At 38.6% G+C, this 16649-nt stretch overlaps 1 protein-coding gene across 1 annotated transcript in view; it reads left to right on the top strand.

Moving 5' to 3' along the window:
- LOC126183676 (exosome complex exonuclease RRP44) overlaps positions 1-16649 on the top strand; it is a 149922-nt gene that overhangs the window by 5494 nt on the left and 127779 nt on the right. Inside the window, exons 3-4 of the mRNA XM_049925843.1 lie at positions 9593-9750; positions 14852-15054. Of these exons, the coding sequence (XP_049781800.1) occupies positions 9593-9750; positions 14852-15054 (361 nt within the window). The remainder of the gene's footprint in view (positions 1-9592; positions 9751-14851; positions 15055-16649) is intronic.

Genomic DNA, 16649 nt, shown 5'->3' with positions numbered 1-16649 from the left:
AACTTGTTCGCCTCATAAATAATGTAGAGTTTTCTGTCACATGCACTTCACTTTGGCTATGTTGGAGACAGCTTGTGTCAGTAAAAGGCTGCTGGCTGCCATGTGCCACCGTGTAACTGTTCTGAAGCTGCACTGGTGACTATTTTGCTGCATATACAACTAGCAAGAGGGGTGCATCCACTTCAGCGTGTGTGACAACTGCTGCTTCTGAAATGCTCTGTTTTGTCACTTTGAACACAGAGCTTATGACATCCATCCATTGTATCACTGAGTTGCCCCTGATTTTTGGACTGCTGAGTGCCATGCCAACAGATCTTGTAGCTTGGCTGAATGAGGCAGATGTCGACGGTAGAAGTTGAGCATGCCTAGGAAGTGACGTAATTCTCTAACCATATTTGACAGAGTAATTTGTAAAATGGTTTCCATTTTTTCAGGTAAAAGTAGTGAGCCCGTAGATGAAATCTGATGTCTGTGGAAGTTAATTTTCTCTGACCAGATATGCACTTAGCGGTGTTCAGAACCACCCCATAATGTTCTAATCGTTTGAAGATTAAGTGCTGTTTATGCTACTCCGCAGTAGAAAACAAGACAAGAATGTCATCCAGGAGGCAAAACAGACAGGAAGATCTTGCAGTACCAAGTTGATGAATCTTTGCCATGATTGTGCAGCATTCCATAGGCTGAATGTCATAAAAACACTCTCAAATAGCCCAAATGGGGTGATGATGGCAGTCTTTGTGATATCCTCTTCTGCCACTGGGATCTGAATAAACACTGAATAAGGTTGCACCACATAATGCATAATTATAATTCTGTAACAAAGACACTGTGTACCATTTGGCACTCTTCGGGCATTGAATGCACAATATTCTCCACATGGGCACCACACACCACACTTCTTTGGCACAAGGTGCAAAGGAGATGACTGTGGCTACTGGACAGACAAATAATACCCACCTTCAGCATGGTGTCAAATTCTGCCTTTGTAATGGCTAAGCTGTCGGAAGTCACGTCTGGGTCTACATGAGACAGGTGGACCGTCAGTGGTGTTAGTATGGTGTACTGTGTTGTGACGTACTTCTTTAGCCATCCGTGGTGGTAGCTTCAAGACTGGAAATTTCTGCAGTAAGCACATGTACTCGCCACTGGCCATTTGCACAATCTTGACCGTGTGCACTACTGTGCTATGTCAGAAACCTGAAGCTGTCAAGCCATTGATGCTGTCAGCAATTGGTGCTTTCGCTGCACCTGGTAGCAGGTGATAGTATGCTTGGAAATCAGCTGCAATGATGAGCTCCATCACACTCCGATTTGTGAAGTCGCAGATCTAATTCCATTGGTTGCTTACTGTACTTTGGATAGAAGAGTTGTTCACCATGGACAGGCAGAACAAGGTTGGTTGTTGACTGCCATGTAGTAGTTTTTGAGGAAACATACATAAATCCAACCCTTTGTCCACTGAATACTTGCGGCTTGACCTCCTGTCAGTTACAAATAGGTGCTGTGACTGTGCTTGGCAATCACATGATGTGTCTATGTCTGATTGCCGCTGGCATTTGGATAGGTGGAAGGTGTGGTGCATTTGCATGCCTGATCCCCAAATCTATGATGATACCAATAGATGGAGTGTTGATCAGCCCCAAAAGTTGAAGATGTTGCAGATGAGCAACTTCTTGACTTTATACGGGTGCAGTTCCTGTTGCTGCTATTATTATGCCAAGATAACAGTTCACTGATCTGTTTGGTGAGCACATTAACCTTAGTTGCAAGATTCTCATAGTCAGCATATGTTACCATTGTTGATATATACTTCTACATGATGCTGTCTTTGCACTTATTGGGGCAGGATTCATTGCAACCATTATATTGTCAGCCAACTTCGCCACTGCATTCAATGGCATCTTGGTCTGTGATGTTTGCCTTTACTTGTGGTGGTAGGCGACCTCTCCATAACATGCGCAACCAGTTGTGGAGTATGGTGCCAGTGTCAACCTTGCTCCTCGGGGTGTCTAAGATACTGCAATGGCTTCCGGTCGCCGATATGTTCCTGAGTCGAAAGTTGCATGGTGCACTCTTATTGAGATACAGAGATTCTATGATTCAGTTCCGTCTTCAATTTCTCGTAGGAGTTTGTTGTAAGTGGCGCAGTTATCACATATCTTCAATCTTTGCAGTGTACCCATGGTCTAGTTGACTAACCACTGTTGCAAACATTGTAGTATATATAGTGATTCTCACGTGATAGAAACTGGCTTCCACTTGTGCAAACCACAGTGCGGGCTTGTGTGGCCAGAAAGTTGGCAAACACACGGCAAGTCTGGATAACTTGTTGCGCTAGCGCTGACCTCTTGTGGCGATACTGAGAAATTTTCAAACCATCCTTGTAGTTCAGTTGGTAGGGCACTTGCTTGTAAAAGGCAAAGATCCCATGTTTGAGGTCTGGCAGAGTACACTGTTTGAATCTGCCAAAAGTTTCAATGCCATTATTGGTCTTTGGACCAGTGGATAAAGGTTTCATGTGGTAATGAGACACAGAGCACTACGCAATTAGATGGGAGCAGCTGATCCTGGTAATGGTATAGAACTAAGTATGATTTTTTGACAGTACATGAAGGCGGGTCATGATGTAATCTGACAGAGAGGGATGACACTTACAGTACTAAGCAACACAAACTCAACTCTAGATTACAACACCCAACTCAACCCCAGTATACAATACCAATGTCACATAAAGTAATTGCATGTTGTGTAAATGAATTAATTTTGTTTGTTTGTGTGTTTATCATCATTTAAACTCTTCATATTTCAAATTTAGGCAATTCTCCAATGCAGACTCATTATCATTAAGAAACTTTGTTTCATTACAAAATGTTATTGCTACTGCCAATGTGTCTACATTTCTGGTATCTGTTTCTAATGCTCTTCTACCCGAAAAATCATTTATTCTGAAATACACAATTTTTACTGTTATAAAATTCATGTTAGCATTAAATTGTCTGTTGTAATTTAACAGAAACTCGAGTATTAACGGAAAGCATTATTGGCAGGAGAACTCAATGTAATTTCCCATGAACCATTTAGTACATTTCATAATATTGTTGTCTGATGAAATAGTTTGCAATATACTGTAATTTATGTCATATGTAATTTCCACAAATCTTTAACATTTTAATTGTAAGTATGGAAAAATCATGTTTGTAATACTGCAAAGAAGGACAAACCATTACTGTAATCCTATTTAAGAGGCATGGCAGTGACCACATGAGAGTCAGTTCTGCTGCAACTTTCCTGATGCTCACTCTGTACAAGTTTATTGTAAAATTTGTGTTTTGTGAATACACTGCAAAGTTTAAGAACAAAATGTGTCAACTATTTTATTTCATAATTAGAATGTCAGACTTGTCCACAATGTGAAAATGAGCTGCAGGCAGTGGCATCCAAGAATATTAGTCTGCTGTAAAGTCAGAGCAACACCCACCATTACAAAGATAATATATCTAAGTAGTCGGGCAGTTTAGAATGCCCTAGTGGTTTTCCTGCAGGTTTTAGTTTGGATGTTAATTTTAGCCATCACTAAATGAATCCAAAATAAAACAATGGATCATCCAGGCTGGAATAATGACAATATTATGGAAAGGATAGTTGCTATTCACCATATAGTGGAGATGCTGAGTCGCAAATAGGCATAACAAAAAGGCTGTCACACAAAGTTTTTGGCCAAACAAGCCCCATCAGCATCAGATACACGCACGCACACACACACACACACACACACACACACACACACACACACACACACACACAAATGCAACTGACGCACACCTGACCAGTCTCTGACAGCCAGACAGTGGCCTTTCTCCAAGCTTTCAACTGGCTGACCCAGTCAAATACAGATGGGTGTACAGTTTAATGTGGACCTCAAAACATGGCATACCCTGGCATGCTTCAAATAAGCAAATGACTGACTGAGATGAAGGAATCTATGATCAACAGAAAAAAATCCTAGAACCAACCTGATTGTAAGTGAACTGCATTAGTGAATTACCTATAGACGTAAAAGAATTGCCTCAAGTCTGTACTAACCATGAACCATGCAGATAAATATCTCCAATACACCTGGGACTCCCTTCTCTTTCTGCAAAGGCTCGGGTAGGAAGTAGGAGAGATTCTGGTACCACCCACCAGCTTTGACCCGTGACACCATCAAGATGACAGACACCCCCATTTCAAGCTCACACAATATGGTGAAGATGATGTCACACTTTATACATGCAAACTGACACAAATAATACGAAAAATATTTAATTGCTGAACTAGCATGAAATTATGAGAACTGTGTGAATTATGGGTTTTTGGGTAAGGAAAACCTAAATATACAACAATCCTAATAATGAAGACACACTAAAACAAATACTTGGACAACAAAAAAGCAAACAAAAGCCTGAAAATAACTGGTATTGGAAATTTCACTTGATCTACATAGCTTAAATGAAATCAATGATAACACAAAACCAGATGATGCACAGCTCAGCAACTCTAGTACTGAACTCCAGTAAACTCCAGTACTGAACAGGTCACTTGACTTACATAGCTAAAATGAAGTCCATGGTAACGACAACACCAAAACCCACTCATATACCTAATGTTGAAAACCTAACCTCACCAATGTAGGTGAAACAGACTCCACAATATCTACTAATCGCAATCCAGCAACCTGTTCTTTAACTTCATCATGAGATCCATAACCAACAAAAATGAAACATAAAATTTAATCTCCAGTCATAAACAACACAGTGCATTAAAAACTCCAAACACAAAAATGAATCTATTGCCAAAAATGCCCAATATCAAACTAAGAAACTGTCATAAACAGTTTAAATATTATTCTTACATACAGCACTAAAGCAGTCCAATCATTCACTAACAAAACATTCAAAAAATTAAAAAACACACTGCAGAGTGCCACCGCACACTCCTACAAACCCTCTGCAAATATGACCCATTTCAAATACACTGCACCAACACATCACAACACAGTAACATCATGGGTCAAAGCAGATGGATGATATTGCAAATTTAGGTTGCCCTAATGTTATCTGTTGGGTACCAGGGCAGATGGCAATTCAGGGAAATGAATTTGTGGATACAGCAATTGACAAAGCATTACACAACCAGTAGCTTCATCCTTTCCACAGTGCATAGCAGCACTAAGCACCTGAAGATTTTCTCCCGTGCATGCAGTTTGCATAATGGTTTTTACAAGACTTCCCTGCACTTGTTATTTCTGGCTTTGTTGACTTGTGAAGACTGTTTCAATATCCACAATTAACATGTTTGGACTCATGTGCATCCTCGAGGTAGTTGACCTCATGCTCATTGACAGTGATTCAGTGTTAATATGTGGGTCAGCATTCTCAGTGACAGGTTGATTGAGCCAAACAGTCCTCCATTCTGATTCAGTGGATGGAGATATTGCATCTTTGTGGTACATATATTGACAGAACTGCTTAAGAATGTACCTCTGAATGATAGACAAAAGATGCACCTCTAACACTACGGGGTGTCACCCCATTTTAGTATTGCTGTGAGGCATCATCTGAGACCACCTTTGAGAATTGATGGTTCAACTGAGGTGATTCTGTGGCCGACTGACCTCATATGTTTGGATCTCTTCCTCTGCAGGCTTTTGAAGCAGCTGGTGTATGAAATGTTGTGGAAACAGAAGAAGACCTCGTTGCTAGAATTGCCACCGCTGCTGGTATTATTGTGGGTATGCCAGGATTGTTTGAACATTTCGCACATTCAAGCAGTTCCTGTGAATGCCTCTACTGTAATCAGCATGCTAAACTATCTTCTGTGCAAATTGTCCCTAGCATCAAAATTGCCATCAGGGACGATATGTACCATAACTAAATACATTTGATTTGATGTTGTCTATGATCATGATGCTGTTCCATTGTTGAACAATTTTAGTTTATTTTCCATTCCCTGATCACTTTGATACTTAACTCAATATCTGAAATTTAGGCATTCATACATATATCGAATGAAGGAACCATATTACGATCTTCTTTGGTGAAAAAAATCTTGGAAGACCGTATTTGGTATTTTGGTCCTCCCTCTGTCACCTTTCACTTTGTGTTAGTGTGGTCACTGAGTGACTGAATAGATGACCTTAGTCTGTTTACTGGTTTATTTATGTATGACCAAAATTTTGGAGGATTTTTTGTCAGCTCATATGGCAGACTTTATCCTTTGAATAATTGAATGCTTCTTGAATTTCTCTCATTATGCTTATTTTGCCTTTGGTCAGTTTTTGTCTAATAAACATACATTCATTAAAATCTGTTAAACTTTGTTAGTTTTTGTAAGCAACTTTGTGATATGGATATTGAAGCAAAACGATTCTTCTGATGTCACAACCTTCTGTGGCTTATCGTACAATGCTTTTGTATTTTATCCATTCATACTCCACATTTCTGTCCTCAGAGCTGAATATTTGATGTTTACTTCTCAGAGTCGCTGCAATTTGTTCCCTATTACTATAGCTAGGCAAAAATATTTTCCTACCTCCCTTAATGTTCCTTATAACTGGTGCAGTAAGGAAACTTAATCTTTGGTATTTATTTTGGAAATATTTTGGACTAATTTTCAAAATGTAAATGTCGTGTCCTTGCAGATGCAATACATTTAACTTATCAGAAATATTGGATAAATGTGCTATTTTTACAAAAAAAATTGTGTCTCATGGTGTTTGTTATATTGGTTTTTTTATTCTTCAAGTGTGGTGTGTTTACTTATTTATTTATTTATTTATTTATTTATTTATTTATTACCCATCTAGTTCCGTAGGACCAAATTGAGGAGCAAATCTCCAAGGTTGTGGAACATGTCAGTACATGAAATTGCAACATAAAAAGTAATAAGACATAAAACAAAATGTTGATGAACCCAAAAAAAAGACAATCCAGAAGTTTATGTAAACGCAATCAACAATATAAACAGGAATCAGCTTAATTTTTCAAGGAAATTCTTGACAGAATAGGAGGAAACTTTTCATTTTTGATTTGAAAGCATGTGGCTTACTGCTAAGGTCTTTGAATTTTTGTGGTAGCTTATTGAAAATGGATGCAGCAGTATACTGCACACCTTTCTGCACAGGAGTCAAGGAAGTGTAATTCAAATGCAGATTGGATTTCTGCCTATTATTGACTGCCAATTCTTGTGAATAAGCTGATATTGTTAACGAGAATGTATATAGACACACACAGACTAATGAACAGGGGTTGGCAAGAGATTCGCAAACGTCCGCCACTTATTGCCCCAACCGACCATTTCTGAGTGAAAAATATCCTTTGAGAATGGGAAGAGTTACCCCAAAATGCATCTTTAGGTGATTGGAATGTATGAGAGAATTCATTGCCACAAGGGAATCACCACAACTGACCAAATTACAACACAAACATGTATTTGCCTCCTGCACTACCACAGCATAAAAGACATTGCTTTCATTATCTGAGTTTTTATATTGTTTACTATATTCATCACACATCTATGACTAAATTCAGTGGATGACTCAAATACTTTGATTCAAGAGGTTGTCAGTGAATGTTGCAATGAGTCTACATTGAAACTGTAACTTTGTTTCAAATGATTCCTGCAATCCTCGATAACAGGTACGTCAAATGACCAGCATCACTATAAATACCAACACAGTTTGTCCCTTGCACATTTATAACATGTGTTCAGTATCTTGAACAAAAGAGAAGGTCCCCCACAATACAATTATAATATAATAACCATATTTTGTAAAGAATAAAGTGTACATCATTGTCATTGTCTTTGGTCTCATTGATCTGTAATCCAAATTAATTTCCTTTTAATTTTTTGTTCAATTGTGTGTTGATATTCTCTACCATGTGCTAAGTTCAGAGACAGATAGAATTGTTATACAAATTCACATTTGAAAGGAGTTTCCCCTTAAACTTGCCAATCTTAAACTTAGCCAAATCTACAGCAGTTGGTAAAATTAGTTGTGTCATGGTATGGGGCTACTTATATTCAACAAGTCTATATACAATATTATGTAATGATAATAAATCATTATTTGCTGTTGACGAATGCTTGAGGAAGGTACATTTTTGATGGTTTAATTAATTTAATTTCCTGGCAAAGAAGTTATGAGGTTTATCGACAAAGCTTTTAATGACTGGTGTTTAGAGGTCTCGCCTTGGTGCCATGAACAAAGGATTATGCTCACATCGCTTTTGATGGTATGTTTGACAATTTGTACATCATATCCTTGAACCAAAAAGGCTATTGCACTAGCAAAGTTTACTCAGGAATGTGACTTGCATTTCTATCACAGGCTTATTTGTTGTCATTTTGATCAGAACTGCTTGGCATTTACCTTAAATCTGATCACACACATAAGGCACTGCATTTTCATTTGTCCCTTATGTATCTGTACTGGTCCAGAATGTGTAATATTAGACCGTGTAGTGCAGCCACAGTGGCCAGGGCTGCTGCTATCCACAGCTTAGGGACTGCTGATAAGGACTGTGCATTCCTGTCTAGGGTTGAGAATGGAGTTTAATATTTTGCTGCAGAAGTTTTTGAAAGGCTGCCAGTAGACATCAGGCAGGAAATTAGTAATTCCAGATATTGATATATAAAGTGAAAGAGTTCATTATCAACAATTTTTAAAATTAATACGAATGTAAATAACAGTTAACACTAATGTTCATAGTATACTAATTTCAACTTCTCCAGTATATGGGTGACTGACCTTGTCCCCTGAAGTAAAGTTATAAAAGTAGTTAATATGAACTAGTAGATAAAAACAGTATTTGAATAGGTGCTTTTTTTGTAGTATATTTATCTTCAGATAATCCCATGATTACTGGTGTGATTACATTAGCACTAGTGATTATTAGTTGTTTTGCTTCTTGAAAGAAGTAGCCTGAAATATCTGGTTTCACCTGTTAAAGTATATCTTGACTTGTTCCTGAAGGCTATACAACATCATGGGGTTAATGGAAGATGATGTGAGAATAATTTGAAGAATTTCAAATTTATTTTAATTGACTGTGGTATTGCAAATTAATAACAAATGATGCATCAGACTTTGATGGATACAGCTATGGAGATGAAAATAATATATGGAGGCATGACAGGCAATAGCATGGAGAAAAGGAGTAGAATATTGAATATCTCCCACTGAGTCCCTGTGATTCTTTTGCAGATAAATAGATGGGGAGAGAGAGAGAGAGAGAGAGAGAGAGAGAGAGAGAGGTGGGGGGGAAGTTTTAGAAAGACAGAAAAATATTCAAGACAAGAATGACAATTAGATGGTCTTAGAGACACATGCAAGATAACTGTTAAAAGAAACAAATTGATCAGTTTTTATTCTATGAGTTTTGACATTATTGTTTTTTTTTTCAGTACACTTGCAATCTTACGTGATATACACAGATAGAATGTACTTTCAATAACTGTACCAACCATGGAAATTTGATGAGATATATAATGTCTTGTATGTTCATTGGAAATTACAATTCTATTGGAAATTTTTCTCTGCTTTGCCTTTCAGATTGATGTTGTGGAGGCAGATACTCTTTGTGATGTTATTATTCCACAAACTGTCCTTGAGGAAACAAAGAATCGGAGTCCTGCTATATATAAAAGACTTAGAGCAGTTATCAGCAATACTTCTAGAAATTTCTTTGTCTTTCAGAATGAGTTTCATGAGTGAGTAAACATTTTTTTTAATGAATGGATATAAAAATTAATGATATACACATTGAAATCCACCCAAGACAGGCAGACAAACAAAATCTGGTTGTTTTTTTATTACGCCCTCCACATAAATGTTTGGCGTTTTATCAGAAATTGAAATTGTCTTGAATCTATTGAGAACAGATACAGAGCTAGCTTTTCTCTACACACTCCTCTCAGTTAATTCTGCTTTTTTAAGATTGCTGTGTGTAGAACAATACACATATTGCAAACCTTTTTTATTGTCCTATCTCATGTATATTGTTGGTGAAAACGCATCAAGTAAATAGTAAATAGACTATAAACCCCTTCCCCCGCATAAAGGCATGTCATTTACTCTCTGTTTACTACGTCTGCAGATCCTTTTCACTTTTGATGAATACTTTGATCTCTGTCTGTGGCCCTCAGTTTCACATTTGTAGTGCTTTGCTTGGAAGGCATTACACATTCTGCCTTAACGGCTATAGTGAAACTAATCAAGGCTTTGAAATCGACAAACCCAGCCATTTTAGGTATTTCATATTTGTGAATGCCCAGTGATGAAAATGTGAGATGGAGTAAAACCTTTGACCACTCATTGTAACTTGAACATATTTACAGCCTGTTTGTTAACAATGATAAGAGAATTTAAAGTAGAAAGTGTTAAGCAGTGACTGGCTGTTATTCTGAACTGGTTCATGCAACATCTCATACATTCTGAGTCAAAGCTAATCACTCATGGAATGAACCTCTACATCACTCGGTTACTGCAAGAAATATTTCCTATTCACACTGTTTGGCTTCACCAACTCAAAAGCTAATTGTCATCCTCCAACCTAACCTAGACCTCAGGTACAATGCAGATTAGTCTTTCACTGCAAATAAGATGAAATCATTAATAACTATTTAAACATGAAAAAGTAAGACATATAGGTTGATAACAAGAATTCAATATGAAGAAAGCGAAGGAAAGTCTCTTCATAACATGCAACCAATTTGTATTTGTGGCCATCATTCCAAGAGAATCCTAGAAAACGGAAGTGATGACCATGACTTTTCTTGTAGGTTTTTAGTTTTTAAAACAATACATTTTCACTTTTTGCCTCATACATTTTCATCAATCCTTTTTTTTGATACTTAATGGTGGACCTGTGTTTCATGTACTGTTGTGTACCTTGTAAAGGCATGCAAGGGCTTCCAGACTCTCAGTTGTTAAATTAATTTGAGGTGTATAAACTACTTTCATTCTCTTCTTGTTTATGGCACTCTGTGACCCAGTAAATTGCATTTTACAGTTGTGTGTTTCCTTGTGTTTCTGGTTAGAACACACGTGGCGACGTCAAGGATTGAATTTTCATGTGTTTTGGAGTATGTGGTTTTTCTGCCATTCGGCTCCTTCATGGAGGCTTTACTCTAGTCACTTTCGGAACAACAACAGCAGGCTTTATGACCATGCTGGAAGAATTATTGGCAGTGCTGATCCCGGCTCGGCTGCTGGTTGTTCAACAGTTGCTCCCCCTTCGCGCCCCTATGATGAATTTGAGAGTGAAACACTTACAAGATGTGGCTTCACCAACATTTCATGGCATTCTAGGTGGCTCACACTGATATCTGTAAGGTTTTCTTCTTATTGTGGGTACCCACTCATGTGTACCACTGACTGTGCCAGTTATCTTTTGCATCACTTTCTTTTGACAATATGTGTCATTTGCTGTTCTATCACCACAAGTGTATGCAGGTGGTCACTGCATGCATTAAATTCTACCAGTGTTGCAGGCAACCACAGCAGTCATATCAAGCTTAGGTGACCGAGCTTCATGGCCTCTGTCATAAGTGACGGCCACTCTGTGGGTTGAGCAGGCCTAGTCGTCTCTAGCTACCCCTGGTTGGGGCTTTGTCAGCAGCAATGGCGGCTTTTCTTCCTGTGGCCAGTGCCAGCCCCTCCCACTGCTCTGAACAGGCCCTGCCATCAGTGGGGTCAGAAGCCGGCTATCCATTACCAAAGCCTCTCCTCTCCAGCCTACCATCATTACTGCCCATATGGTGACTTTCATTGTGGACTCCAATTTCCAGAGTGCTCCCATCTCCCTCCGACTGGTCCTGTCCAACATTCCCCTGGTTCACATGCAGTGGGGATGCCCTTGTCCCACTCATTGTCATCTGTTATCTGCTGGTCCAAGGGGAGCAGGAACTTCTTGCATCTTTGGTTGCTGCCTGCAGCACCGTTATGGATGCCAAGACTGTTGCTTCAGTCGCAAGACCATGGACACGACGCCTGGTCTTTCCCCCACAAGGAAGGAGGTGTGTAGTAACCTGCCAGTTACTACACTTAGCCCACAACAAAAGTATGATGGGCCACTACAACAAGTGTAGTGCATGCCAATGTTCAAACAGTGCACCTGCAACTGCCTGAGGTGGCTGCCAGGGACAAACTGACCACTGACCAGGTCCGCCGTATGTGCGCAGCATTACATCAGTGACACCTGACATAGATAGCACCTTTATAAGGCCCTCAGATGTTAAATGAGTTTGAGGCATATAAAGTACTTTAATTGTATTCTTATTGATGTCACTCCATGACCCAATTGTTTGTATCTCTTTTTATGGCTGTTTGTTTCCTTGCGTTCCTTGTTAGAATGCTGACATACTATTAAAAAGAAAAACAGGATATTTTGTTGGAATGCAGAAAGCATAGAGGAATGGTGCTTAAGTCCGTAGCTCGTGGTCATGGGGTAGCGTTCTCGCTTCCCGCGCCCGGGTTCGATTCCCGGTGGGGTCAGGGATTTTCTCTGCCTCGTGATGACTGGGTGTTGTGTGATGTCCTTAGGTTAGTTAGGTTTAAGTAGTTCTAAGTTCTAGGGGACTGATGGCCATAGACGTTAAGTCCCATAGTGCTCAGAGCCATTTTGAATGGTGCTTAAAGCTGAAACACATCTTGAGCTGTGCTGTCGGCAAATATGTAGCAAGTAAAGTTACAAAAGATAGCAAAAACCTGCGATGGTTTAAAGATACAGATGGCTTGAAATGTGTATGAATTTAGGATAGCGCATAACAAATATAAAAAAAAGATAATACCCAAATACTAGGTTGGGGGTAAACTTCTGGAGCCAGCCAAAAGAAATTCTGTATTTTCGGATAATACTTCAGAGTTGTATGAAATGGACTGAATATGTAAAATTAGTTGCAGAGAAAAAAAAAAATGGAAGAAGATTTTCGTGGAGGCTTCTGGAAAAATGCAGTACATCTGTAAAGGACTCTCTATACAAGACACTAGTGTAAGTCTTTATTACTACTCAAATCAAGTAGGCATGGCAGCAGACCTCAAACATATTCAGTGATGTGCTTGTAGTATAATAACAAGTCAGTATATTCTTTACAAAAGTGTATTGAAGGAACCGAGCGAGGTGACGCAGTGGTTAGACACTGGACTCGCATTCGGGAGGACGAAGGTTCAATCCCGCGTCCGGCCATCCTGATTTAGGTTTTCCGTGATTTCCCTAAATCGCTCCAGGCAAATGCTGTGATGGTTCCTTTCAAAGGATATGCCCGACTTCCTTCCCCAAACAACCGAACCCAACCTGTATTGAAGGTGCTCTGTGAAAACATGTAAAAGGGAGGCAGTTTAATCTTTTCTTTTTCTAACTGTCGATTATGTTAAGAGCACCAACATGTAAGGCAAATTGTGCTACAATTTTCCTTCGCGTATCTTGCTTAGCGATCATGAGAGAGATTAGTGTGTACAAATCATATTTTTCTTTTCACCCCTGTACAAATGGAATAAGATAGATAATCACTTAATATTGGTATGGAGTAACCCTTCACTATGCATTTTACTTTGTCATGTGGAGTATTTATGCACATGTAACCATAAGAGGAATTCAGTAGAACCATGAAGTTGAAACTCTTTTGAGCATTATCCTTTAAAACTCATTTTTGTTCAGTGTCTAACAGAATTCTCTCCTACGAAGGAGAGAGCTTTGTCATACTGAAAACTTTGTTTAAAATATGGTTTGCATCACCTCAAGATGTTTACAATGTCTGCAGAGTTCTATCCCTACAATATGTATTTATTTAGTGTAACATCATGAAGTTTTGCAACAATCTCATCAGTTATCCATCATACATGGTTTCAGATAGCTGGAGCATGCATTGTCATCAGTGGACACACAGCAGTGCTTAAATCCAACAACCCACTTCTGAGGTGTTGCCTGTTGAAATCAAAGCAAGAGCCTTTAATATCAAATGTAACCTCACTTTTGACTTTAACTTGGTTAAATCCATAAAATGATGTACTTTATTACAGTTGCATTGTGGTCATTTTTCATGGAAATATTAATACTTGTTTGTTCACACAATCACAACAAACTTAAAACTAAATGTATGTCTGATACTACACAGCATGTCGTCTAAATAGTTATATTTTCCGAAGAGTGTAGTATTTTTTTCCATTTTCATGCCACTTCTGTGGTGCTTAGAACTTGTACACATTGTCTCTCAAATGAGGCAACCACATTGGCGCAATTATCATTCTGACAAGCAGTTGAAATAGACGTTAAGTTTTTTTTTTTTTTTATAGATCCATTCTCTTTACTGAAATTTATTTATTTCTTGATAGTTGCATTTTTATTCTTCTCGTGGTAATACTTTCCTTAAGACTTGAAACATTTTGTAGTCATACTCTTGGAGAGGACATGGTGTTGCACGAGATCCCATTCACGGCTTTGGCCGGAATCCACACACTCATGATACAAGAGTCACAGTACACATTGTATATCTCTGAAGATTAACTAGTAAATATTTACTGGTGGACTTGGATCAATTTATTGCTCTGCTACACTTACTAAATAGTCATAATAAGGTTTGCCAACCTCTCTTTGACCCGCAAGAGAATGAGTTAGCCTTTCAATTGCTCCAAAACCAACAATGCCCTGTAGCCATCTAACTGCACTTGGAAAGACTTCTGAGATCCGATCACTACTCACAGTTTCTGTTAACAGCCATGTTCAAGATGGTGTTCTTCTGTAAAATAATTCTGTTTGCTTCACTTTAATATTGTAAAATAAAATCCTCACTAATTACATCCCTTTCTTTCTAGGGACACACATGTTTTGCAGCAGTCTGACGAGAATTCAAATGACAGAAATGATCGTGCTATTCGGAGAACAGTTGAGTGGTATCAGAAACATTTGGATCACAATCAAAAACTCCATTCCGACAATCACATTAAAGTGCTTCTTGTAACTGATGACAATGAAAACAAGCGAAGAGCAGAAGCAGAAAATGTGCTTGTTGCAACAAGTAAGTTTTTTTCCATGTTTATATTTTTAAAGCAGTTATTTGTTCCCAGTGGAAAAAAAGTATCACCTTATAAGGTTAAATACACACTGTGCTATCATCTAGTGTCCTGAATACTTCTGGTTGTTGACCAATATACTTGAATATTCATCTTGTGTTGATAAAAATGTGTTAATTCAAAGTAAATGATCAACATAGCACTTGGTGGCAGCTACATGTGGAGAGTCAAACTGGGGTTGCATGCCGTGATACAGATATGGTTTTTTTTTTTTTGGGGGGGGGGGGGGGGAACACTCACTGGGTAATATAGTGACAACAGCAGTGCTGCTTTCGTGGTTATGGTGCACTCTGGATATTGCCCATTAACATACGCTCTGATGTGTGGCTGGGACTCCAGAAGTCTTCTATATTTAGTTGTGATCTTCATAACGGAATCGAAACACCAATTGACCTGATGGTAGAGTCTGTACATCATTTGTTCTGTAAAACATCGATCTCTTTAACTTCAGGGAAAGAATGAAGGCAATAGCATTAAATTCCAAGAAGCATTTGCTGTGTGTCCACTATTATAACTTCTTACATAAAATGCTATTAATTAATAAGAATATCCTGAAATATAGAATGCATGGCCTTTGATACGGTACATCACTAGTAAGTGTACTGTATCTGAAGCAGAGATTCATTTAGGTACACAGAAATAAAGGTACTAAAACATAAATATGTGTAGGTGGTGGAGGGGGGGGGGGGGCACATAAAGTAAAGCTGCATTAACACAGAGGTTTGGTTTTGGATAACACAGTGCTTTACTGGATATGGTGGTATGCCATTGCCTTCCTCCAATCTTTGAACCATCTTACACTGCCAGTTGTAGGGGGATCTGTAGGTTAATGTGTATTCTGAACTGTGCTGCTGTTTGACATACTACATATTAACAAACATTGCCAGAGGTGAAAGAAGTGATAGATGACAGCTAAAAAACCTAGGACTAGCCAGGCATCAAACCTGAAACCTTTGGATCTGTAACTGGCATTTGCCTACTGTGGGCTTTCCAATACAAAAATAATGTGTGTGGCCCTCAACTGTGTATCCTCTGACTCAGAGTTGAAATATAGAAAGATTTAGCTGTTTTCATTATCTGGGGGCTGGGATACGTAGTTGCTGCATTACAAGCCAAATACTGCTGAGTCTACAGTATACAATATGAGTATACACATGAGTCAAATGGTCGAAGGTTCCTATCATTCGGAAATTGCAAATTTGAATGTGACATAGAAATTTATAAATGAAAGATTGCAATTCAATAAAACCTGCAGGTACTATTTTTAACAACTTTAAATGATGAGTATGATAGCAGAAACACCTTTAAGAATGCTGTTTATTACTGCAAAACAATTATTGGTGTCAATGGTCCAGCAATTAAATAAAATATGAGTTGAATAACAGGGAAACAGTAGATTCCTGCTTCACGTAATTAGTTATGAGCAACAGCACGGCTCGTGAGATATTCACTTCTAGATGCATACTACGTCTTCACTGCAGAAGCTACAGAAATCTCACAAGTGCACAAGTCGGCACTACGAAATATTTCTATCTCCCGC

The sequence above is a fragment of the Schistocerca cancellata genome, chromosome 1 (genome assembly GCF_023864275.1).
Source record: "Schistocerca cancellata isolate TAMUIC-IGC-003103 chromosome 1, iqSchCanc2.1, whole genome shotgun sequence".
NCBI lineage: Eukaryota > Metazoa > Arthropoda > Insecta > Orthoptera > Acrididae > Schistocerca > Schistocerca cancellata.
The sequence above is the reverse complement of the archived record's forward strand: the minus strand, read 5'-3'. Positions and strand labels throughout refer to the sequence as shown.